The sequence below is a fragment of the Myotis nattereri genome, assembly GCF_964212035.1.
Source record: "Myotis nattereri genome assembly, chromosome: 1".
In the NCBI taxonomy this organism is placed as follows: domain Eukaryota; kingdom Metazoa; phylum Chordata; class Mammalia; order Chiroptera; family Vespertilionidae; genus Myotis; species Myotis nattereri.
Genome location: NC_138075.1, coordinates 66,109,704 through 66,134,829, shown reverse-complemented (window position 1 = coordinate 66,134,829; position 25,126 = coordinate 66,109,704). Strand labels below are relative to the sequence as shown.

General features: G+C 42.1%; 2 protein-coding genes across 3 annotated transcripts in view; both read left to right on the top strand.

The window, feature by feature from the left end:
• The window catches only part of GANC (glucosidase alpha, neutral C), a 75,200-nt gene extending 72,165 nt beyond the window's left edge, over window positions 1-3,035 (top strand). For both annotated transcript variants that reach the window (XM_081112740.1, XM_081112741.1), the window contains one exon: window positions 561-3,035. In XM_081112740.1, coding sequence (XP_080968866.1) covers window positions 561-670 — 110 coding nt within the window. In that variant the 3' untranslated portion in view covers window positions 671-3,035. The remainder of the gene's footprint in view (window positions 1-560) is intronic.
• Window positions 3,036-9,295: 6,260 nt separating this feature from the next.
• Window positions 9,296-25,126, top strand: part of CAPN3 (calpain 3) — a 48,251-nt gene continuing 32,420 nt past the window's right edge. Inside the window, exon 1 of the mRNA XM_081095662.1 lies at window positions 9,296-9,809. Coding sequence (XP_080951788.1) covers window positions 9,501-9,809 — 309 coding nt within the window. The 5' untranslated portion in view covers window positions 9,296-9,500. The remainder of the gene's footprint in view (window positions 9,810-25,126) is intronic.

Genomic DNA, 25,126 nt, shown 5'->3' with positions numbered 1-25,126 from the left:
ATTTATTTTTGTAAACATAGAAATATCTAAGGTGAAGAGGTGATTAGCCCTAAAACTGACATAATGTCTTAGGCAGGTGGACTCTACACTTCCTGGTAGAGGTCAAATATACTGCTATCCAGAGGCAGCAAGGCCAGCCTGCCTCTCTTCATCAGCTGGTCTTTCTGCGCACTGTAAGCTGTTGATATTTTTCTAAGGGAAATTAACTTGGGCTTGAAATAATAGTGTGGCTTCTCTATTTTTGTTAAACTGTAGATATCTGAAGCCCTACTTGTGTTTATGGAATTTCTTAAAGGGCATAGGTTGAGATACATCCTTTCTAACATACTGAATTTCCTAGACAAACCACTTTGTTCCTTACAGTTTATTTTCAACTGATCTTGCATTCAAACCATTGGAGTGTTTCATATTTAAAAGTCCATGGGTAAAAATTGTAGGTAAAATTCTCCTAAGTAGGAAATAAAGTTTTATGACAAAGTCAGAAAGATTTCAGATACAGGAAAGAAATTTTCTCTCCTAGATGTTCATCAAACTTTCCCTTTTATTGTCTTGATATTCAGATGGTAAAGATCAGCCTGTGGCTTTTACATATTGTGCCGGAACATCCACCCTGAGCCTGGAGAACCTCTCGCTGAACATTGGCACTGACTGGGAGGTCCACATTAAGTGACAGAGAAGTGCATCTGGTGACGAGTACAGGGAGCAGCCTGCACCCTTCAGCCTCTCCCTTGGCCTTTTTTGAGATTTGTGCTACCCATTAATTGGCTCAAAAAAATCCTTCATTAGTCATCAGTTTACTACTGAACAATAGATTTCAGGTTTTACATTTTTAGACATATTATTAATACTCCTTGTGTCAAAATACCATCTCTTCTCCTAGATACAAGGAGCCCTGAGACGTGTATAGAGTTCATGTACCTTTCACTGCTTCTTAGGCTGTGGCCCTGTTGTCAGCACTGTGCCCAGTGAGTGGCTTCTCCTTGAGCATGGCAGGAGGGGTTTGTTCCATGTGAGTGTGGCCCATTCATGGCTGCTGGTCTCTAGCCATGCAGCACAGTCACTCTGGCTAGAGCAGCTGAGTTGCTTGAGGCCTATCTCCAAGTGAGCAGTAGCCTCCAGGATCCCCCACAGTATCTTTCAACCCCTTAGAGGTGGGAAAAACAACCCTTTTCTGCCTGCACTGCATGTACTATAGCAACAGGGAGTAATTCTCTCTAGAGATTGATTCAGGAGTACAAAGGGTTCTTTTCTCAGTCATGCTTTTTGGGCACCAAAGTTCCAAATTAATCTCAAAATTTTAATTCATCTTAATTGTTTTTATTAAATACTGTCTACTAAGCAAAAGAATATTTGCAGCATGAATAAGCTATAATTAATAATAATAATAAAGTAAATACCCATGTCCCCATCAGTGAACTTTACAAATAGAACACATGGCTTTGACCAGGGTAAAGCCAGTGAGGCACTTACCTTGGGCACAAAGAAATGTGTGACACAAAAAAACCATAGTAATCAAAATAAATCATATTTAAATGCAACATTTTAAAACTCAAAATTAATGCAAAAAATCCATAGTTAACAAAATATCAACATTTTAAATACAGATAGGATAGAATCAGTATTACTGAGTTCTCCTTTTGCCTCTGGCTCTAGAACAGCTTGATGTGGGATATAACATTACAGCCTACCTGTCCGTCAGGGTGCTCCCCGCTCTGGAGACCTCAGTGACTTCCAGCTGCCTGCACAGCATCTGTTGGGGCAGCCTCACGTCTTCAGCACTCCTCCTCACTCAGCGATTTGTCACCTGTCACTTCTGTGCCTTCTGTTCCCTGGGCCCCCATATCCACCCCCTTCCCTCTGCCTATGCATATCTCACCATCTGACCACCTGTCCAGGCCCAACTCAAATCCTGCTTTTTCACTAAGCCTCTCTAACTACGCTAGACACCCCCACTCCTCATGAGTAGTGACTTCCCCTTCTCTGAAATCCTGCCCCAGTTACAATATGTGCTCTACCTTGGCATTCTCAGGGATTGTCCCCTACCTAATGTTTCAGGTTTGTCTGCCTTTTCCCCTGCTAGATAGTATGTCCCTCAAGAGCGTGGTATATTTCTCTTATATCTGCCAGAGTACCATTACGCTTGGCTTTCAGTATTGACTGTAACTGGTTAACTGGTGAATTTGATTGATTAAAAAGTGAGAATTGAATATATTTGTTTCTGATTTACTTTTCTGACAAAGGACTCTTCTCTTTAGAAGTAGTAAACATTATGCATTTCCTTGTGGACATATTTCATTGTATCAGTTGCGATTTGAGTTTTGCACCATATATAAGCTTACGTAGATATATGCAGATTTTTTGTTCCTATTTCTGTAAGTTTTGCAATTAAGGAGAAAGGAAGAAGCCAACATTAGCTTAAGTTTTATTTCCCAGCTTCAAATTTCCCTTGCCTGAAAACTAGGTGCTCTTACCTAATATAAATGGTGGGTTTTAATAGCATTTAAACCTAAATAACTAAGACCTACATTCAGATCAACATCTATTGTATATCTGTCCTTCCATTTAAAATCTTTTTGGAGGAAAGAAAGAAACAAGAACCACCAGAGTAAGTTAGTGAGGAACTGCTCTGTCTTGACCCAGAACTATACTGAAACACTTAACCAGAGACATTGAGTGGAGAGAAATGTAGCCTGTGTGTTTTTCATCCTTTTCTGCTTTTATTGTTTCTCATATTTTACCCGCCTCCTATTTCTGAAGGTATGTACCAGAGAGCTATGTGGGGCTGAGTTGACCAACAGCTGTTCTATTACCTTCTAGATCTTCATGTGTTTTCTCAGGAAATTGGTTTTATGTAAGAAACTAGAACCATTTCAACAGAGCTTCAAACAAAGCTCTAAAGTGAATGCATAATGTGTCTTTCCCTCAAGACTTAAATGCCAAGTAATGAGTTGACACATCACTTTAAAACAGAAACTGTTTGGGGGTAAAGGAAGGAGCAAGGTGGGGAAGGGTATAGGGGAGATAAATGGTGATGGGGAAAAATAAAATAAAGGAAAAAACAAAACAGAAACTTTCCAATAAAAATATGGGCAAAAGCAATTCACAAAAGAAATTTAAACAGCATGAAAGGTGTTCAGCCTCATTAATAATCAAATAAATGATTTCTTTGGTCTGGTTAGCCAAGATTAAAAGTAAAAATGTCCAGCGCTAATGTGTGGGGCAAAGGCATTCTTGTGAATTATGGTGGAATTTTAAATAAGTATAATCTTTCAGCATGGCAATCCGGCAATTGTACCAAAATTTTAAATTTGCATATTCTAACCCAGTAATTCCACCCATAAAACCCATACATTGCTCAGAACTACTAATTGTAATATGGTTTATACTGTGGAAAACTAGAAACAAGGTAAATGTCCTTTAACACAGGATTGGTTAAATATAGCCCTTTCATACAGTAGAATATTATGCAACTATTAAAATAACTATATATATATATATATATATATATATATATATATAAAACAATGTTTTTTATTAATGTTTACTTAATGGTTTCCTTTAAGTAAAACTTATAATAAACCAAAATTGAGGAATGTGAAGGCCACAAAAATTGGCCTGAGGAACTGTTGCAGATGGAGGAGGGTCTAAAGAGGCATCACAACAAATGTGTGATCCTAGGCTGGTTTCTGGACCTACAGAAGACATTATTGGGACAGTTCACAAAATTTGAATGGGATCTTGTGATTACATGGTAATTTTCCTAATTTTAAGGGTGTGCTATGATTATATAGAAGAATTTCCCTGTTTTTAGGAAATATGTACCAAAGTATTATGGATTAAAGGCCATTATATCTCTAACTTACTCCCAAGTGGCGCAGAAAAAATTTATGTATGTATGAGCCAGAGACAGAGACAAAGAGAGAAAATAGGCAAAATGTGTTAAAATATTACAATTGAAGAATCTGGGTGAAGGGTGTACAGGAACCCTCTAGACTCTATTTTCAACTTTCCTATAAGTTTTAAACTATTTTAAAACAAGAAGTTTAAAAGCAATGTTGCTGGGCAATTCTCTATATCTGGTATCTTTTAAATGTTTGGTTTAAGGCTTATAAGCTACGGCATGTGAATAGGATGAAAAAAATGAGTTAATTATGAACCCCAGTACAAGAAAATACCTTTATCTCTGATGCTGCAGACTGCTTCATAATCTTCATCAGATCAACTGTTCCTCACCTGAGAATGCTGAGCCAAGCCAGATCCTCTACCTCACAGGATGCCATCCTCTGAGCACCAGGCCATAGCTCCTGACCCCACCCACCTGCGCTGTGGTAGCACTACGTGCTGCTGCACTAGAGAGACGTCTGACCACAGGAGCTGGCTGGAGAGTCTTCAGAAGGGTATTTACACTAAGAAATAGACTAGAAAAGAACACATGTTTATGGTGGGCATTTATTTAGGGCAGAAACCCTGGATAGTGGCCAGGGAAAGTCCTTCATACATTTGGAAGGCCAGTTTGGTCACCTTCCTTCTTGCCCCAGGTCTAGGTCATCCTGCAAACCCTGGCTCTGGTGGACCTGGGGTGGTCAGTTCCTGATAGAAGTGAAACCAGCATGTAGGTTCCACAGAGACTAGGTACTGAGACATTGCCTGCCCAAAGAGGCTGCTTCCATTTAAGATAGACCCACAGGATTAATTCTGTTCTGGGCTACAGCTCACTTCAGAACTAAGTAAACTCGATGGTCATGGACCCAGGTGTCAGCATGGCCAGGGCCAATTCCAGATGCGGCATTCGCCTAAAGGTTCTCTAGAGCAGAAAGCACAGCTTGTCCCCATGGGTTCGCCTTACAGTTGCCCTGAGCCTTATATCCTGATTAACTAAAACTCGCCAATCAGATCACTAAAGCTGGAGGGGAGACTGCAGTTCTGGAGTTTGGTCTCTGTGCAGAATTCCTTTTTTCCCCCATCTCTTTCAGTAACAGGGTATTATAATGATAGCAGAAACACAGTCAAACACATAATTATCTGGAGCTGAATGGTTTTTAGCTTATAATTGACCATCCTACCTAAAAGCCTTCTTAGTAATGGAATTCCTATCACACTATCAGGCATTTCACTCTGCTTTTAAGATTTCCATCTACCAGACCCTTGGAATGTCCTGCATAAGTCCAACAGGGGCACTCTAGACCAGCAGTCGCCAACCTTTCGGACCTCATGGGCCACCAGTGGTCCGTGGACCACCAGTTGGCGACCGCTGCTCTAGACTAAATTTCTCAGCCCAGGAAATAGCCAACAGCAGCTCCACTGGAAACACATTAGCCACAGTCAATGAGGCCATATAACTAGCATTCTAGGAGAAATAAAGGAGACGCTGGCCTCTGATACCAGATCTGCCTGTCCTATGACCAGCCGTGTTAAAGCCTACAGAGCCACAGCAAGGCCTGCCAGAATGAGGCAGCTGCGTCCTGACAGTCGTCTCCAGCAGGGCTGATGGTATTAGTTTTCTCTCCAATCGGAGTGAGGGGAAGGGAAGCGCTGACTGTTTACATGCAAAGATCCTATTTCATGTTACTGGAGTCTTCGTCATGCATTTACTCCTTCACTGGAAATCAAGAGACCTGGGGTCCAGTTGGTTCTGCGATGAACCTGCTTGAGTGATCTTTGCCATGTCCTTTCATCTCTCTAGGCCTTGGTTTCCTCATTTATTAAAGAGCTAATCTCTAAAACTCATCAAGTTTTCCGTGACTTAACTGTGAAATAACAGCAGGTATCTCACGTTTCCTCAGTCGTAAAATGGAAAGGAAAAAAAATGGTAACTTCACTTTGGAGAAACCTGATAGAGACCACCTTAGCCAAGTAATCCAGGTTGATGTCACCTGTAATAAAACACATCAATATCATGTACCTCCAGATATGATTTAATGAGAAGGGCACATTACCTCTGTGATATTCTTCCCCCAAATCTATAACTTAGTCTAATCATGTGAAAAATATCACACAATTCAAGTTAAGGGACATTCTACAATATAACTGACAAGTACTCTTCAAAAGTGCAAAGGTCATGAGAGAGAAAGACTGGATTTGTTAGAGATTGAAGGACAATAAGGAGACATGATAAATGCAATTCGGGATCCTAATTTGGATCCTGCAACCGAAGGAAATAAAAAACCTTCTTGGAAGTACAAAGAAATCAAAATAGTCTTATAGTTTAGTTAATAGAATTATACCAACACTAATTTCTTCATTTTGATCATTGTACCATGGTTATATAAGGTGTAAACATTAGGGGAAGTTGGGTGAATGGTATACAGGAACTCTATTCTATCTTTGTAACACTTTTGTAAATCTAAAATTACTCTATGCCCTGACCGGTTTGGCTCAGTGGCTGGAGCGTCGGCCTGTGGACTGAAGAGTCCCAGGTTCGATTCTGGTCAGGGGCATGTACCTTGGTTGCGGGCACATCCCCAGTAGAGGGTGTGCAGGAGGCAGCTGATGGATGTTTCTCTCTCATGGATGTTTCTAACTCTCTATCCCTCTCCCTTCCTCTCTGTAAAAAATCAATAAAATATATTTTTTTAAAAATTACTCTAAAATTTAAAAATATTTTTTCTTTATTGTTTAAAGTATTATATATGTCTCCTTTTCCCCCCACTGAACCTCTCCCCAGCCATTCCCACCCCCTAAAATTTTTTTAAACTCTGTGATTGTGTCTAGCTTATACTAGGCACTTATTGAATGGTAGGTATTATAATTATAAGCAGATACATTGCTTCCAACAGTTGTTGAATCAAAGAAATAATTATTGGTGGAAAAAAACAGTAATATGGAGCCATTAATTGGCCTTGTTGTTCTAATAGAAATCATTCCAGCTATAAATATTGCATGACCCTAGCTAAAATAAGTTATAAAACTAGTTCTTTATCCTTGAAGAGGCTTCTGGGAATTGAAATGTGCAGCTGTTTATGTGCTTATCTGCCCTTTGTTCATGGGCTCAGATTGGATTTCTCCCTGACAGTGTGCATTTCTACAGCCAGGTAGCTGGATAAAACTTGATTTTGGACCTGCTAATCTGAGAGGGTGTTTTATCCACAGCAATTGGTAGAGCAAAATGAATAGTTCTTTGCACTCTGTGTGTTTGAATTGATATTCCCATCCTGCTATGATAAGAGATTCATTCTGTCACACACTTACCTCAGTTGCTAACAGATGGAGCTGGCTTAGACAGCTGAGAAAAGAAAGATCAAAGAGTGTGTGGCCCAGAGGCAGCTGCTCCCCCAGGGGCGTATCAGCCGAGAAACTTCCATTGTGTTGGCAAAGCTTACCAGAAATTTGTAATACTTTAAACAATAAAGTAAAAAAAAAAAAAAAAAAAGAAAGAAATGTAAGAAATCTCTCCTCACATAGGGAAATTTCATTCAGCAGGTACACAACACATATTTATTAAGAGCCTTCTACATATACTCAACTCTGAGGGTGGAATAGGGACCCGTTCTCACCTTCACAGAACTTAGTCTTGTGGGCAGACAGGAAGCTCAATAAACAGAAACAATAAAATGTGGGTCGCTGCTGTGAATTTCAAGGTGGGACAGGCAGAGCACGAGCTGGGACTCAAATGCACGATGATGGAGAAGAAAACTACCCACCCCGCCCCTCTTTGCCTTCCATGCCATTGGTGAGTTTGAGGGTGGGAGACAGTCTTCTCAGAGGCTCCTTAGGGCCGTTAGAGAGACATGCCTCTGATTGGAGACCTGCGACCACAGGATCCTGGCCGGCTGCACCCATCCCGGTGCTGTACACGTGGAAAATGTTCCTGCTCATACAGTGAGTGCTGATTTGCACCAATGAGTGGCTGTCACTCAACCTCATCTAACCTCAAAGTGCTATTAAATGCAAGTCATCTCTAACAACATTTACTGAGTGCTTAAGACAATGCTGACACTATTTTACATGTTTTACATAAATTAACTTAATTTTTACAACTGCATCGCAGAATGACTATTATTATTCCCATTTTATAGGTGAGAAAATGAGACATAGGAAACGAGGAAGAAATACGTCACCTAACATTACACAGGCACAGCCAGTGAGCAGCAGCAGGCCTGGGCATGCACCTCAGCAGTCAGCATCCAGAGGCCGCCCTCCTCTGTCTGCCTCTCCAAGAGAGCAGAGGTCTCCGGGCATTTCCTCGGAGGGCCAGGGGGATAGGCGGATGGTTCCTACAGGTGCCACTCCAGACACAGGGATCCTCAAAACTGCAACCCCAGCGATCAAGAGCCTGGTTGTATTCCGATTGCAGCTGTCGCTCCCCACCTTCCCTCATAGCCTCTGACCTCGGGGAACAGGCTGGGCTGCAGTCTGGGACAAGCATCCACTGAGCCACACTTGGAACGTGCCCATCTCCTTACAGTCTGAGCAGCAGTCACTGTGGGTTAAAGACAAGGCGGAGGCCAGGCAGGCACTTCCCTTTCCCAGAGCCACTGCGCTCTCATCTAAGAGCCCTGAGACCAACTCTTTCCGTATGACACCCCAGAACCTGACCACCAGCCTGGTTCAGTATCCAACCCTGACTCAGATGACTGACGTGGTGTACCTGGATAATGTCTACTCAGATGCACCCTTTGTAACAGACTTGGTCCCAGTGTTTATTTTGGGGGTGGGATAGACAAGAGGTGGCTAGGTCGAGTGGGCAAGAAGAAACAACTGAGAGGACTTTGCCGAGTCCTCCACTCAGATAGCTCCACTCAATGCTAACACCAGAACATTCCAGAAGATATACCAAATCCAATTGAAATGTTCTGATATCCTAGAGTTTTAGAAAGTAAGTAAAATGGATGCCCTTAGAAATGCCTATTCTCCTAGAATTGAGCATCTCACTCTTGTTAACTTTTTTTCAATAAAGTTTTCCAATAATTTGGTAACCAGTAGTTTGATAGTCTGTTTAATGGCCAACTCAATAATGCGTCAGAAGTTCTTTGCTAATTTTCAGTGTGCAACTTACTCAAATGTTTCCCTTTCATCCCCTGACAGCACCAGCACTTAACACCGCATGTATACGTCCTCGCCGGATCTCTCTCTCTCTCTGCCACACAGGAGAGCTGCACGCTAGCCTCACTCTTGCTTTCATACTCGGGATCTTTTTTCATGTCTATTTTTAGTTTTCCTGGTTCAAGCTTCTCCAGGCCACTGAAACACTAGCCTCACTTTCTTTCTCTCCGTCTGGCGTATATGCTGCTGGTAGGAGCCCCCCAGGTAAAAAATCAGGGCATAAATCCTTTACTGCTCCTTCCTCAGGAAAACATATGACTTTGGGATCACAGCTCAGTTTTTAAGATGAACGCAAGCTGGACGACCTTCTGATGGGCTTGAAACTTTGAATTGGATGTGGACATTTTTCTCTCAGATGACAGAATCGCTCCAACTTCCCCTTTGCAGTGGCTTCCTTTCCTTGAAGGTAGCTGTAACTTGTTTTCTTTAAAAATCTCTTCCTTCCACGATTGCCTGCCATGCCAACAGTCATTAGCCCGTCTGTGGCCCCACAGACAGGGGCTGAGCCCAAGTCCCCAGGGCCGGTTCCCCTCCCGGCCCAGGGCAAGACCACTGAGGCCGGGGGCGCTAACCACAGTGGCATCTATTCAGCCATCATCAGCCGCAATTTTCCGATCATTGGAGTGAAAGAGAAGACATTTGAGCAGCTTCATAAGAAATGTCTAGAGAAGAAGGTTCTTTATGTGGATCCTGAGTTCCCACCGGATGAGACCTCCCTCTTCTACAGCCAGAAGTTTCCCATCCAGTTTGTCTGGAAGAGACCTCCGGTGAGTAGCTTGCTGGTTGCTGGTTGGGTTTTTGCCTCAGAGAAGTCCTCCCTCCGAGCACCTCCCACAGCTCCACCGTGCACATGGGCTGGGGGAAGGGGCCTGGCTGAGCTCTGCCAGGCTCAGTCCTCGGTGAGGCAGGGCTGCTTCTCTCTCTCTCTCTCTCTCTCTCTCTCTCTCTCTCTCTCTCTCTCTGAAAAACATTTTGCTTTTTATAAAAGTGATTGGAACTCAGTTTAATTTATCCTATAAAATAAATATTCCTTTCCCAGAGCATATTCCAACCACCCAGATCTGGCATGCTCGAATATCTTGCACTTTTATAAGATTCCTTCAATTTCTTGGGCGGCAGTCATGATGTTCTTTGGTTTGCCAGCAGCCATGTCTTTCTGAAGCATGGAAGCCACGGAGAGGGGAGAGTGGCAGGCAAAGGCTACTGTTTCATGCATAAAATGTTAGGGTTAGAAGGAGAAACCCTAGCAATTGTTTTGTCCATATACCTCACCTCACAAATGAGGACATAAAGGCACGTCAGAGTGAAGTATATCCAGTGAGCACATGACAGCTCAGATTTAAACCCTTTCTCTTCTAGCAGACACTTCCAGCCTCCGGGTGTCATTTACAGTGAGCTACCAGAAGGAAAATCATATTCAATCATAACCTCCAGTATGACTCTTGTTCTTAATTCAAGAAAATTTACTGAGTATCTACTAGACTAGAGCCCAAACTGGGGAGACAGCAGTTAGGAAAGAAGACAAAAATTCCTGCTTTCCTGGAGCCTGGAGTCCTGGGGGGAAGGTGGGCATTGAACAAGAGTGACTGTCCGGAGCTAATGTTCAGGGACCATAAGGCAAGGGAAGCTCCCCTGGTTCAGGGAGAAACCATTTACTCGGAGGCCCAAAGCTATTGAGTAGTTTGATCAGGTTAAGCTGAGGCCCAGTGCAATTCGTTAGCCATGTTTTTATTTTTAACCTGAGATGAAATATCCAGCAACCCTGTTCTCACCTTGTGTGTTCCACAGGCTCCTTTCCTCTGCTGACGACTCTGTGGTAAGGCCCAGGACTAGCCCCAGGGCCCTCAGTTTAGAAGTGAGGACTTGAAAGAACTTTATTCTTTAACCCAGTTGCTGCCCTGCTGCTAGGGTACTAGACATGTCTCACACACACACACACACACACACACACACACACACACACCCACACCCGCCGCCATGCCTTCAGGATAAGTCCAAACCTCTTAGGGGAGATCCAGGCCCTTTGAAAGCTGGCCCTGTCCACCTGTGCATCTCATCTCCACCCTCTCCCCTTGGACCCTGACATACTCAGCTGCTCTGTTGTTCCAAGTCTTCTCATACCCGGAGGCCTTTGCTCATGCTGTCTGTCCATCTGTCTGGAATGCCCTCATTTTCACCTCACTTGCTCCTCCTCACCTTCTCTCCAAAACTCTGTTCAAGTGTCCCTTCCTTCAAGCTTGCTCCGTCTGTTGCCCATCTTCTGAGAGCAGGGCCATTCCTGTTCATCTCTGAGCCCTCCTACCCAGCAACGGGCCAGGCCTTCAGGCGGTCCTCGGCTTCAGGTGAATGAAACCCCACATCTGAAGGCGCTGACCCCGAGAGTTAAGGCAGCCCTGCCTGCCAAGGCTGGGAGGTCCTAAAAGCGTTTTCCAACCCTGCTGCAGAGAAAAGGCCAAAAAACATACTGTTTTTAGTAGCATCATTGGTGGATTTTAGCCTTAAAAGCTAGCCTTACATATTAATAAAAATGTTTTAAGGTTCTGTTATACTAAGCTCTAGATCAGTCCTAAAGTTATACTGTCAGCATCAGTGTGACATGAGGAGCACTGACACACCTGTCTGTCCCAGGCTGTGCTCCCACCACCACCAAAAGTCCTGAATTTTCTACTGTTGCTAAAGGTCCAGGCAGCAAAGCCCACTCTTGGTTAAAATGCACCTTCCCCCTGAGGTTAAGATCAGGAAAACACTGCCTATCGGGTTTATTAGCATAAATTAGCATACAGATTTAGAAATGGTCAGAGTTGGAATGAATCTTAGAGATGTGGTCTAGCCCCCTCACAGACAGACGGGTGAAGTGATTAACACATTGCGTACTGCTCACGAGTTTTCTCGTGTTTCGCGTCTGTTAAAGACCGTTCACAAGTTTTCTCGTGTTCCCAGCGCCATCTGTTAAGGACCGCTCACGCGTTTTCTCGTGTTTCGCGCCCCATCTGTTAAGATCCAGAAAGAGCAAATGACTTATCTATAGTCACACACGTTGATTGAAGTTGAAAAACGGGAATGACTTCAGAACTTTCTGAAGGGAGAGCACTCTTCGGGGACACACGTTTTCATGTGCTCCAGAGGTGTAGGGACGTTGGCCAGCCTTGAGCATTCTGGAAAGAAGACTGTGTCCTATGAGAGGCCCTTCCTGCTTTTACAATCTAATGCACAGAATCATTGGAAACCAATATGATTTTTTTTCACAATGAAGTATTACTTATTCCGATCAGATGAGGAGGAGGAGGAGGGCAGAGCTATTCACAACCAGCAATAATTCTAGTTAGGATAACATGCTGCACTTCCAATCCTTCCCTCCTAAAAGAAGATAGACTCGGGCCACCGGTAATCTCACCTGCTGACCTGAGCTACCTCACTGCCTCTCCTCCTCTGTTAGAGAACATCGTGCAGTGCGTCTGCAGGCCAAACAATCTGATTCCTCCCCCTTTTCTAATGTGGTCTGTTTCTAGGAGCAGAAAGCAAACAAAATACTTCCCACATAATACTTCCCAATCGTTAAGCCACATTTTCTTAAGGACAAACCCCTGGGTGAGTAAGAATGGCTTCTAGAACAGAGCTTCTGGGAGACTGATGATTCTTGCCCAGTATCACTGGGAACCGATGTGGGGGGATCATGTGTGTCATTCTGTGCGGTGGGCGGCTTCAGTCACACAACACTGCTGGCCTCTCTCCTCCCCTGGGTGGATTTGTAAAGAGAGCCTGGCCTGTGAAACCCAGTCTTTTTCTTCCTTTTTTCCTCCTGGGAGCAATCTACCTGCTCCTCCTCCTGCCAAGTTTTTCTGAGGCAGGTCCCATAGGGAGCCCGCAGGGGGCCTGGGCCACCTGCCACTACTGCTGGTGAAAGGTAATGATAACAACCAGTCTCGATTGAGAACTCCTGGTATGACAGTAATTACTTTAAGGGCTTCCTTATATTACCTCATTCATCTTCACAACAACCCTGTGGGGTGAGTATTAGTATTGTCCCCACTTTACAAATGAGGAAGCTGGGTCTCAGATGGGTTAAATAACTTGCAGCAGATCTCCCAGCTAGTAAGGGTGGAGTTGACATTTGAACTCAGGCCATCTGGCCCCAGCGCTTAATAATAAAATCTATCTAGTTCTGGGACTTAGAAGCCAATATCAGATTTATCAACAATAAATGTGGCATTTTGGACTCCCTCCTGCTCTACACTGATACCTATTCCTCTTCTGGTTCAAAACTCAGGCCTGGAAATGAGGTGGCATTTGTTGGGCCTCCACAAGCTACAACAGGCATTGGAGGACCCCTCAGGGTTTGGCCCCCGGAAGCAGCAGGCTCTGTGGGCTGGAGATAGAACAGCGCAGTGGCTAGGAGCCCAGTCTCACCCACGTTCAAGTCCTGGCCCTGCTACTTAACACTTGGGTAATCATCATCACATATTTTTCTCTTTGCCATAAGGTCCCCATCTGAAACATGGGGTATAATCATAACAGAAGAACCTACCTCATAAAGTTGTTGTGGAGATTAAATGAGTTAATGCACACCCAAGGCGTAAAGGGTGCCTGGCACATGAATGAGTGCCCCGTAAACATGTTGTGCAGTCTTATCACCACCTGCATCTGCTGTGCAGTCTCCAAAAGAGGCAACACATCTTTCCAGCTTAATTTGTGTCCAGGACCAATCAACAGCCCTGGCTGGTATAGCTCAGCAGTTACAGCATTGGCTCACACACTGAAAGGTCTCGGGTTCAATTCCCAATCAAGGGCACCTACCTGGATTGCAAGTTACATCCTTGGCCCTGGTCAGGGGTCATGTGGGAAGCAACCAGCCAATGTGTCTCTCTCATATCGATGTTTCTCTCTGTCTCCCTCTCCCCCTCCCTCCCTATCTCCCATTCTCTCTAAAAAAAAACAATGGAAAGAATATCTTCAGGTGAGGATTTAAAAAATAAAAAAAATAAAAACAGCTAACTACAGCAATATGAGTACTTCATGCTTGATCTAAATGAATCAATCCAACCAAACATGAGGGTATGTATGTGAACAGGCCCCTCATGGCACATGACTGCTTGTTCTTTAGGACAATTCCAGTCATTCACATTAAATACAGAAATGTGTGTTTTATTATGGAAATGCAAGTACCTCCATTTCTCCCCCAGCTCTTCCCCTAGGAAACCTGCTCTCCCTCCTTTGCCCTCCAAGCTCCTGGGGCTGAAAGCTGGGATGCTGCATTTTCTTTTTGCAACTTTTTGCTCAGCTTTCTGTTTCCATTGGCTGTTGGGGGTTGGGAGAATCTACCACCTTCCCTTATCTTCAGATCCAGTGCTTTATACTTTGTTGGCAGTTACTGGGCCTCCAGGTCATAGGCTGCCTAACCCACCTCTTCCCCTCGCATCCCTCTATCAGACCCCACCTTTTGCTAGGTGAGAGCTGGGTCTCGTCTTCACCCACAGTTCTCTGGTGTGTGCCTTCCCCTTTGCTGTTGTTATGATTACAGCCCCATATGCCGCTGTGCTTTGCCTGGTTGGTCTAACCTGGTTCTTGGCCCTGTTTTTCCCCACAACCTGGGTCAACTAGTCCCCTCTGCCAACACCTGGACCTGAGGAAACCTTCTCCCGGACAGACAGCAGCCTCTTTGTATTCCAAGCAAGTGACTTTATTCCCTATAGTTCTCATACCTGGAAATCTCTTGCATTAGACTCTTTTTAAGGATAGAGTTTATGTGAGTTTCCCAAGCTGCAATTCCACATGAACCATATTTCACCAAGTCTAGAAGGTCTGAGTACTGGTACTTTCCTGATCTTATCAGGTGTCCAAAGAAAGTCATGACCGCCACCCAGCTGAATGCAACTGAAAGGAGCTTTTAATGTAAGATGCATCACAACTTCAGAGATACTAAAATGTGAGGGGGGGTGCTTTAGAATGGAAAAATAAGCCCGGCCGGCGTGGCTCAGTGGTTGAGCATCAACCTATGAACCTGGAGGTCACGGTTCGATTTCTGGTCAGGGCACAGGCCCAGGTTGGGGGCTCAATCCCCAGTGTGGGGTGTACAGGAGGCAGCTGATCCATGATTCTCTCTCATCATTGATGTTTCTATCTCTCTCTCTCCCTCACCCTTCCTCTCTGAAATCAATAAAAATATACTTTAAAAAAAAGAAAAAGAAAACAAATAAGACCCCTTTGTTATTTAACGCAGTTCTGCCATCTCCTTCCTACTCCTCTTCCCAAACAAATTCTTTCGCCCCCACTGCCTATCATGGACTCAACCATTCCTGCTGGGTTTTGTGCTGTCTGTCTGACTTGGCCTCCTGCCCCTTTCTGCGTCGTCACCATGCAGGCAGGACCAACTCGCCCCTTGTCCCAGGACTCTTACACTAGTGGGGGGAGGGGGATCATCACATTCTTCAGATGAGGCCTTGTTACTACTGCAAGATTATCTTTGATTTTTTTGCACCTTTTTAGCCAAATGTGCTTATCAAATGTGAACCCTTAGCATGGCAGACTCTTCCATTTCTCTCTTCAAGAGGGAAACTCATAAGGAAAAGTTAGGAAGATACTTGAGATTACAGAAAAAGTAATTTCTCTCTGGGGGTGGACATGATTGTTTTCTATGGAGAAAAAAATTGAATTGCCATTTACTTATAAAAGGAGGAGAACCAGAAACCAAAGAGGGATGGGGGACAGGGGGCAGGAGGCCACACGCCCCAGTGTCATCCCTCCCTTGACCTCAAAAGTCTTTACTGGTGATGAACTTGTGAAATGCCTGAGGCAAGTAACTTTGGGGTAAAGGGCGGGAGTTAGTACTTGATTTTCACAGGCAGGACTGAGCCAACGCACCGGAAGTCAGAGTGTGGAAAGCAGACGGGTGGAGAGAGAGAAGGAAGCAGAAAGAAGCAAACTGCCAGGAACCCGCTGAACCCTGGTGGGGTGAGCAGGCCCTGCCTTCTCAGAGGCCATGAAGTGGGGGTGCAACCTCTCCAAGGAACGGGGAGACCCCGGCTAGCACCTGGGCAGCATTCTGCTGAAGAGAAGCTGACGCTTGCTTCACCATTTTCATCCAACCTTCAACTTTAATCACCATCGGAACTATCAGAAGTTTATTACCTTCTCCCAGAACACAGGAATATGGGTTTAAAACTGCTATTAAAAACTCTTATACATCATAAGATTGAAAATGTTTGGGAACTGCTTCTTTCAGCTATTTCAGATAAGGGGATGCCCCGTCTCCTTCAATAACCATTAGTTAGTATCTTTCACAGTCTGAAAAGTCATCCTTATTTCTAGCCAGAACTCTTGCAGCCACAATTTTAGCACATTATCTCTAGCTCAGAACCAGAAGACAGAGAAATAGAGCCGGCTGATTTCCTCTATAGGATAATTCTCCCTACTCGTGAATAACGTCATCCTTCCTTTACTTGCTTTTCAGCTCGAATACTCGTAGACTCCTCTAACTTGACTCCCTAGGTATGATTTTTTTCCCAACGCTGGGGAGGTCTGTGCTATGATCCATATTTAGTCGATCCTCATTATTCATGGATACTTGTGAACTCACTACTCACTAAAATGTCCTTGCAACCCCACAGTCAGTACCGTGGTCATTTGTGGGCGTGTGTAGGGCAGTGGAAAATTTGACTCACCCTAAGAGCAGGTTCCCAACTGAAGTCAAACAAAGCGACGCTCTGCCTTCTTATCTCAGTCCTTCTCAGTCTATTTAGTGTCACGTTTTTCATATGCATGTGCTTCTTGTTGGTGATTTCTCTGTTTAAAATGTCCCCCGAGCCTAGTGCTGAAGTGCTGTCTGGTGTTCCTGCGTTCAAGAAGGATATGATGTGCCCGAGGGAGAACATGTGGGTGTTAGATAAGCTTCAGGCAGGCATTCATACGGTGCTGTTGGCTGTAAGAACAATGCTGATGAATCAATAATATATAGTGGATCAGGCATCTTTAAACAAAAGCACACATAACGTAAGGCTGTGTAATTAGCCGTTGATGAAAATGTGTGATCAGAGGGACTCCCAGGAACCTAGTCCTGTGTTTCCTCCAGGAGCAACAGCACGGTATTCACTAAGGCAGTGTTCACAGCAGCTTTATAGAACGTAGCTACTATGAGCAAAGAGAATCGCCTGTATTCCCCACGTGCGCTGTGTTCTTAAATATCCCAACTCGAAACAATACTCCAGAGTGTGAACAGTATGAAACACGGCAACACATTTTAGTCCATTCCAGTCATTATTCTTTTTGATGTTTAAATTGACCAGTCTTTGAAGAGTGGGAACAGCCCCGCCCAGCCCAGAAGTGACCTGTATCATTGACATGACCCCATTCATCTTGAATAGCGTCTTTGTTTTCTGGCCGCAACGCAGTGGCCCAGGCTCATTTTGTTTAGTTCTTGCCCCAGACTTGGAATGAATCATTTCTTTAAGGAGCCGGGTCCCTTTTAGCCTGAAATGGAGTTAAAGAAAAGGGGTGAAATGTAGCGGATAGCTGACCCCCAACTTCCTAGGACCCAGTGCTTGGCCGTTACATCAGCGCTCTTAAGTTGGAAACCTCCTGCAACCCATGCTGACGCAAAGGTCTCCTGCTCTGATGGCATCTTCCCTGTGCCCCGTGGACTCTATAATTAACACTCCACCCCGTGCATCTTCCCAGCTAAGAGTTCGCTCGACCTGTTACTCAATTCTGAAAGAAGAAATCTAGGTTGACACAAAATAAGTTACTCCATGCCAGTGTGAGATGAGAGGAAGGGAACAGAAGTACAGAAACACCCAGGCTGTGCCAGTGAGCCCTCTGTCCTTAGGGCACAGGACACAGTCCCTGTGTAGCTTCTTCTCTCAGGGACATTATTTTTCTTTCCAGTGAATTCGACGTGGCAGGAGGTCTGCTTGTAATCTGTTTTAGAGAGTCATCTTCTGTCAGACAGTTTAGAGAGAAGTGGGATCCCTAGGCTGGCCGCAAAGAGGAAGAACTGGGGGCATTGCGCAGAGTGGCTAAGACGGCTGGATTGAGAACCAAACAAACCTGGCCGGAGCCCTGGCTCTGCCACTAGCAAGTCATATTACTTACTCTCTAAGTGTCATCATGGGATAATGATGTTTTGTCTTGTGGCTGTTCTGAGCCAGCATCCATAAAGTCCTAGCAGGTGCTCAAGGGAAGGCAGCAATTACTATTAGCACAGGCAGCAAAGGGCGCAAGTATAACAAGGACGAAGTGCACAGGCTTTAAAGGTCAGACAAACTTGATTCAAATCCCAACTCCACCTCTTAACAATGTAACCTCAGGCAAGTTACTGACCATGCCTGGGCCTCAGTTCCCTCACCTGTGAAAATAAAATAAAAGCTTCTTCCTCATAGAGTTGTTTAAGAATCGAATGAGATGTTTGTATATGACTTGCTTAGCACAATGAGTCAGTAAATAGTGATGATGGTAATTGAAAGGCAAAATGAGGTGCCCAATTAATTGAGAACCAGCCCTCCCTCTTTCTACTCAGCAAAGAATCCTGACAGCGCCATCCTGGGGGTGGAGGGGAGCAGGCGTAAGTGTTGGTGAAAGGGACAATTCTATAAATAACTTTTAGGACTGCCTTTCATTACATCCAAAAGACAGCAGCTCCTCCTCAGGTCATGACGGGGACAGAGCTCTAGACATCATGGTGAACATACTGAAATAACAGCAGTACGATGGGACAGGCAGGAACAGAAAGAGGCAAAAAATGTATGAAAAGATGCATTTCCTTGATTATAAATAAGTCAGAGCATCTTTTTATACACTTATGTATTTCCTGGCCATTTGTTATCATGCTGTCCATGTTCTTTAGCTCATTTTTCTATTGAGTTGTTTGTCTTTTTCAAGTTAAATTGTAGGTATTCTTTAGATATCCTGATACTAATCACTTATTGGTCAGATGTACTATAGATATATATATATCTTCTCCCACTTTATGAATTGCCTTTTCACTCTCTTAAAGGTATTTTTAATTTTAAAAAATTCTTAATTAAAAGTTCTAAATTAATTCTTAATTTATTATTTTTTCCTTTATGGTTAGTATTTTATGTGTTCTGCTAAAGTTTTTCTTAAACTGAAGTCATTCTTCTTTATTATCATTTAGAAACTTTATTTTTCTGCTTTTATATTTGGGTCTATAATCCATCTGGAAATGAGTTATGCATATAATATAAAAATATGGATCACATTTTGTTGTTTTCCATATGGATTTTTAAAGGTGCCAGCACAATTTATTTAAAAGACAACCCTTCCTCCACTGTTTTGCAATACCACTTTTAAATAAATCAAGTTCTATCAATGTGTAGTTCTGTTTCCGCCCTCTATTGTGTTTTATTTGCATTTATTTGTCTATTTTTGTGCCAATGCCACATCTCATGCCAATAAATCTTGACATCCAGTAGAGCAAGTCCTCCCAACTTATTTTTCTTCTCCAGTATTGTTTAGCTATACCTGACTCTTTGCCTTTCCCTTTAGATTTTAGAAACAGAGTGTTGAGTTTCACAAAAACTAGTGTGGGGATTTTCACTGAGATGACATTAAATCAATGTAGAAGAATGCACATCTCGATAATATTGAATCTTCTTATCCATGAAGAAGGGATGTCCCTCCATTTAAATAGGTCTCCATTAGTGTATCTTTCAATCAAGTTTTTGTTTTTGTTTTGCTTTTTACTGTAGAGGTCTTGAATATCTTTGTCAGATTTTTTCCTAGGCATCTTTTGTTGTTGTTATTTTTATAAATGGCATCTTCCTTAAAATTGTACTAGATTTCTCAAGCATTAATATTCATTTGACTCTTATCTTATAAATTCTTAATAATTCTAATAATTTGATTGCAGATCCCAAGTTATTGGGCTATAGCCTCTATGTTTCTGTAGTTAGGTGAGTTGCGCAGTACATTATGCGTAACTGTATTCACCAGCCTAGTGCTTGTGTTATTGTGCTAGTTAAGCCCTCCAGAATAATGTTAATAACAAAGGAGCTGACAGGAATCTTCATCTGGTTCCCACATTTAAAGGGGATATTCTTGCTCTAACTGGTTTGGTTCAGTGGATAGAGAGTCAGCCTGCAGACTGAAGGGTCCCAGGTTCGATTCCGACCAAGGTCATGTACCTTGGTTGCCAGCACATCCCCAGTGGGGTATGTGCAGGAGGCAGCTGATGGATGTTTCTAACTCTCTATCCCTCTCCCTTCCTCTCTGTAAAAAAATCAATGGAATATATTTTTAAAAAATAAATAAATAAAGGGGATATTCTTAATGCTTCATTGTTGAGTATATTTACTGTAGATTTATTTGTAGGTACAATTTATCATTAAGAAGTTCCCCTCTATTCCTGCTTTTCTAAGAATTTTTTTTAAATCATAAATGGAAAAGAAATAAAATAAGGATTGTTGAACTTTATCAAATACTTTTTCGGCATTACTTGAGAAAATCCTGTGGTTTTCCTCCTTTAAACAATTACGTTAATAGAGTTTTCCAAGGTTGACCCCCTTGCATTCTAGAATAAACCAAACTTAGAATGTATTATTATTTTTTCTTTAATCCTCACCCGGGGATATTTTTTTCCATTGATTCTCAGACAGAGTGGAAGGGAGGGAGGAGGGGAGGGGAGAGAGGGAGAGAAACATTGAAGTGAGAGAGACACATCGGTTGGTTGCCTCCCACCCATGCCCCAACTGGGCTGAGGATCCAACCTGCAACTCAGGCACGTGCTCTTGACCAGAAATCTCACCTGAGGTCCTTCAGTCCGTAGGCCAATGCTCCAACCACTGAGCCAAACGGGCCAAGGCAGAATGTATATCTTTTTTGCACATCACTAAATTTTGTTTTGAAAATTTTTTATTTAAGCTTTTGCATATATAGTTAATGAGACTGGCCTTTTATTTCTCTTTCTTGTGCTGTCCTATTATGTTATCAAGGTTACACCAGCCTCATAAAATGAGTGGGGAATGTTTCTTCTTTTATTCTGTGAAATAGATTGTAGTAAGATGAAAACTATATGTTCCTTAAATATTTAGTAGAATTTTGCCAGTATTTTCTTAAGGGAATATTTTTATTTATTGATGCAACCTCTTCAAAAACCATGGGATCAGTTGAAATTGTTTTTCTTTTTGATACAGTAGTAATATTTATTTTTCTAGGAATTTGTAATGACCCTTTTTAACTCTAAGAAAGTTTTGTGGGGTTTTTTTGTTTGTTTGTTTTTGTGCTTTTTTTTCTCTCTCTCTCAAGTCAATGTTGTTAGATATTAATGTAGGTATTCAAGCTTTGGGGGCAAGTTTTTGCTGTATATATATATATATATATGTATTTTTTTCTTCTTTTACTTCCAACATTTCTATGTCCTGATGTCTTTGGCGTATTTACAGTGGGGCCTTGACTTAACGAGTGTCCCGACAAACTAGTTTTTTGAGATACCAGCTGTCTCTCAGCTGATTTTTTGCATTGAGTTGATAGAGTAATTTGAGTTAACGAGCTCCTTAATGAGCTCGGTCTCGGAAGGAATTAAACTCGTAAGTCAAGGCCCCACTGTATTATAAACTATTTATAACTCTTTTTAAAAATCCAGTCTGAAAACCTTTTGTCTTTTAACTGGAGATTTTAGTCTGTTTGCATTGATTCTGAGCATTAATTTATTTCCACCATTTACCATAACCTTTCTGTTTGTATTGCTTTTTTAATGTTCCTTTTTTCCTCCTTCTGCCTGTTTTTAAAAAATTGATTAAAAGTGTTTTCTCCCATTTTTTTTATTCCTATAATTTGGAAGTTATTGACTATTTATATTTTTTCTGTAGTTGCCTAAATTGTTTAAATACCTATTATTTTGATAAAACCTGAAATTGGTCAATAGTTTTATTTTTCTCATAAATAATATGAAGACCATATATCATTTTAATCCCAAGTATTCCTCCCATAACTAATGTGCCATTGTTTATCAGAATTTTAGCTCTATCTTCATTTTTCAATCTCAAAAATTATAAAATAATATTTTTAACAGTCAATATTTGCTTAGATATACTCGTTTACCACTTTCCTTGCTTACTGTTCCATCTCAAGTCTTTGACTTCTCCTTCCAGAATAATTTTACTTTTTCCTAAAGTACATTGTTTAGAAGTTTCTTTAGTGAGTGTCTACTTATAATAAGCATTTCAATTTTTATTTGTATGCAATTTGCTTTCACTTTTGAAATAGTTTTCCTGAGTAATCAATTCTAGGTTGATTCTCAGTACTGTCTCCTACCTTACACTGTAATTTCTAGTAGCTGCGTTCCTGCAATAGGCCATATGCCTTTTCTCTCAGACTGCTTTTAAGATCTTCTCTCTGTCTGTGGTATTCTGCAATATCACTTTGTTATGTCTAAACATATATTGCTTTACATCTTTCCTGCTTAGGATTCTTGGTTTTGAGGATTGAACTCATTGATCAATTGTAGAAAATCTCTTGGAATATTAATTCTCCCCATATTTTCTATTATCTTCTTCTAAAACTTCAATTAGATATATGCAGAACTTACCTGGCTTTATCTCACATATATCTTAACCTCTTTTTCTTCTTTTTCCTTTTAAAAAAAAAAATTCCCATCTCCTTGATTCTCTGTATGGCATGTTAAGTGACCTCTCCTGATCTAGCTTCCAGTTCACTAATTCTCACTTCAACATCACCTAATCCAATTATTACATTTCAATGTGTGAAACTTAATTGAATTCTGCTTCAAAAATAAAAGCAGTTAGTCCTAGCTGGTTTGGCTCAGTGGATAGAGTGTTGGCCTACGGACTGAAGGGTCCTGGGTTTGATTCCGGTCTAGGGCACATGCCCAGATTACGGGCTCAATCCCCAGTAAAGGGTGTGCAGGAGGCAGCTGATCAATGATTCTCTCTCAACATTGATGTTTATATCCTCTCTCTCCCTTCCTCTCTGAAATCAATAAAAAATTTATTTTTAACAGGGGTGAGGGTGAGGGCAGGATTGGGGGGAAAAGGGGACATTGGGGGGATAAGGACACATTTGTAATATCTTAAAGGGAAAAAATGTAAATATATATATATTTTTAAAGGAATAAGTAAAAGGAAACATTTATACAGAAAGGAAATATAACACAGGATACCACCTAGCTAAGAAGTAAACAATATTTTCCTAATAATACTAAAGAAAACACTGAATTTTAATTTTACCAAAATGTATGATATAACTATTTGGGGTAGATTGTGGACACAGTATAATGTGAGAAGCCTAAATCTCACTCACCAAATAGGAATTCTATTGATACTTGCTAAAAATAATAAATTAAAAAGTAATAATATAAGCATTGTATTTAGAAATATAGCAGTAAACACCAGAAGAATGAGCTAAAAAATTTGAAAGTGTCTGTCTCTAAGGAGAGAGATTTGCAGGTGGTGAGGATTTTGCAGGGCAGGAGGCTGCTATTTTTCTATGTACTTTTGTATTTTGTATTTTTTAAAACCTTGTTCATGTATAAACTGAACAAAAATAACTGATATTTTTTTAAATAACTGATCTCGCCCAGCCAGTGTGGCTCAGGGGTTGAACATCAACCTATGAAGAAAAAGGTCACAGTTCAATTCCTGGTCAGGGCACATGCCCGGGTTGCGGGCTCGATCCCCAGTGTGGGTCATGCAGGACAGCTGATTTAAGGATTCTCTCTCATAATTGATGTTTCTCTCTCTCTCTCTCTCTCTCTCTCTCTCTCTCTCTCTCTCTCTCTCTCTCTTTCCCTTTCTCCCTGAAGTCAATAAAAATATATTAAAAAGAAAAGAACTGACTTCAAAAATTATTTTGCCTTGGCCTGGTAGCTCAGTTGGTTAGAGCATCGTCCCCATATGCCAAGGTTGTGAGTTTGATCCCTGGTCATGGCACATACAAGAATCAACCAATGAATGCAAAAATAAGTGAAACAACAAATTGATCTCTCTCTCTCTCTCTCTCTCTCTCTCTCTCTCTCTCTCTCTCTCCCTTCCTCTCTCTCAAACCAACAAATAAAAATTTAAAAATAAGAAATTTTAAAAAATTATTTTGAGCTTTTATAGTACCCTGTAATGGTAAAGTCATGGTTTCAGACTCTAGTGGACATACGAATCTCCTGGTATTCTCATTTAAATTGCAAAGACCCAAACTCTTAGCAGAAGTATTTGAATCCTTGGGTCTGGAATGAGCCTTTGGAATCTGCATTTTAAACTGACATCCCAGGTGATTCCGATGTTGGTAGTCCACAGCCCACACTTTGAGAAGCACAGAATAGACGAAGGCCGACAGGAGTTAATGAGTAAAGGGAGACAGCATCCTCCAAGTGGGCAGGCTGCCAGACCTGAGGTTCCACTTGCATCAGCTCCCGGCTCTCACTCAGCACTGCCCGTTGATGCATGTGAAATTTTGAAAAGGCTGAGCTTTCTTGTGAATATAATTCTGACACACATTTATCCTCCTTCGCCACCCATCACATTCTCTGCCTCATAGGTCCTGAATTTGCAACTGTGGATGTCTGTTCACTGCCACTGGGGCCCACTCTAACGGGGACTTTCATCTGAGGTTGAGTCACCTACCCTCTTGGTCCCTCTAGCACAGTGGTTCTCAACCTCCCTAATGCCACAACCCTTTAATACAGTTCCTCATGTTGTGTTGACCCCCAACCATAAAATTATTTTTGTTGCTACTTCATAACTGTAATTTTGCTACTGTTATGAATCATAATGTAAATATCTGATATACAGGATGTATTTTCATTGTTACAAATTGAACATAATTAAAGCATAGTGATTAATCACAAAAACAATATGTAATTATATATGTATTTTCCGATGGTCTTAGGCAACCCCTGTGAAAGGGTCGTTCGACCCCCAAAGGGTCACGACTCACAGGTTGAGAACCGCTGCTCTAGCAGATTAGAGGCCAGGCAAGGTCTTTGGGGGGATGGGGCAGGGACATCAGGAGAATGAAGGCTTCATTAACCTCAGACAATGGCTTGGGGCAGATTCCTTCTATGCATTCAGCAGCCTGTATAGGATTAGTGTATACAGCATGTTTTGAAGGCCTCATGCTATATCTC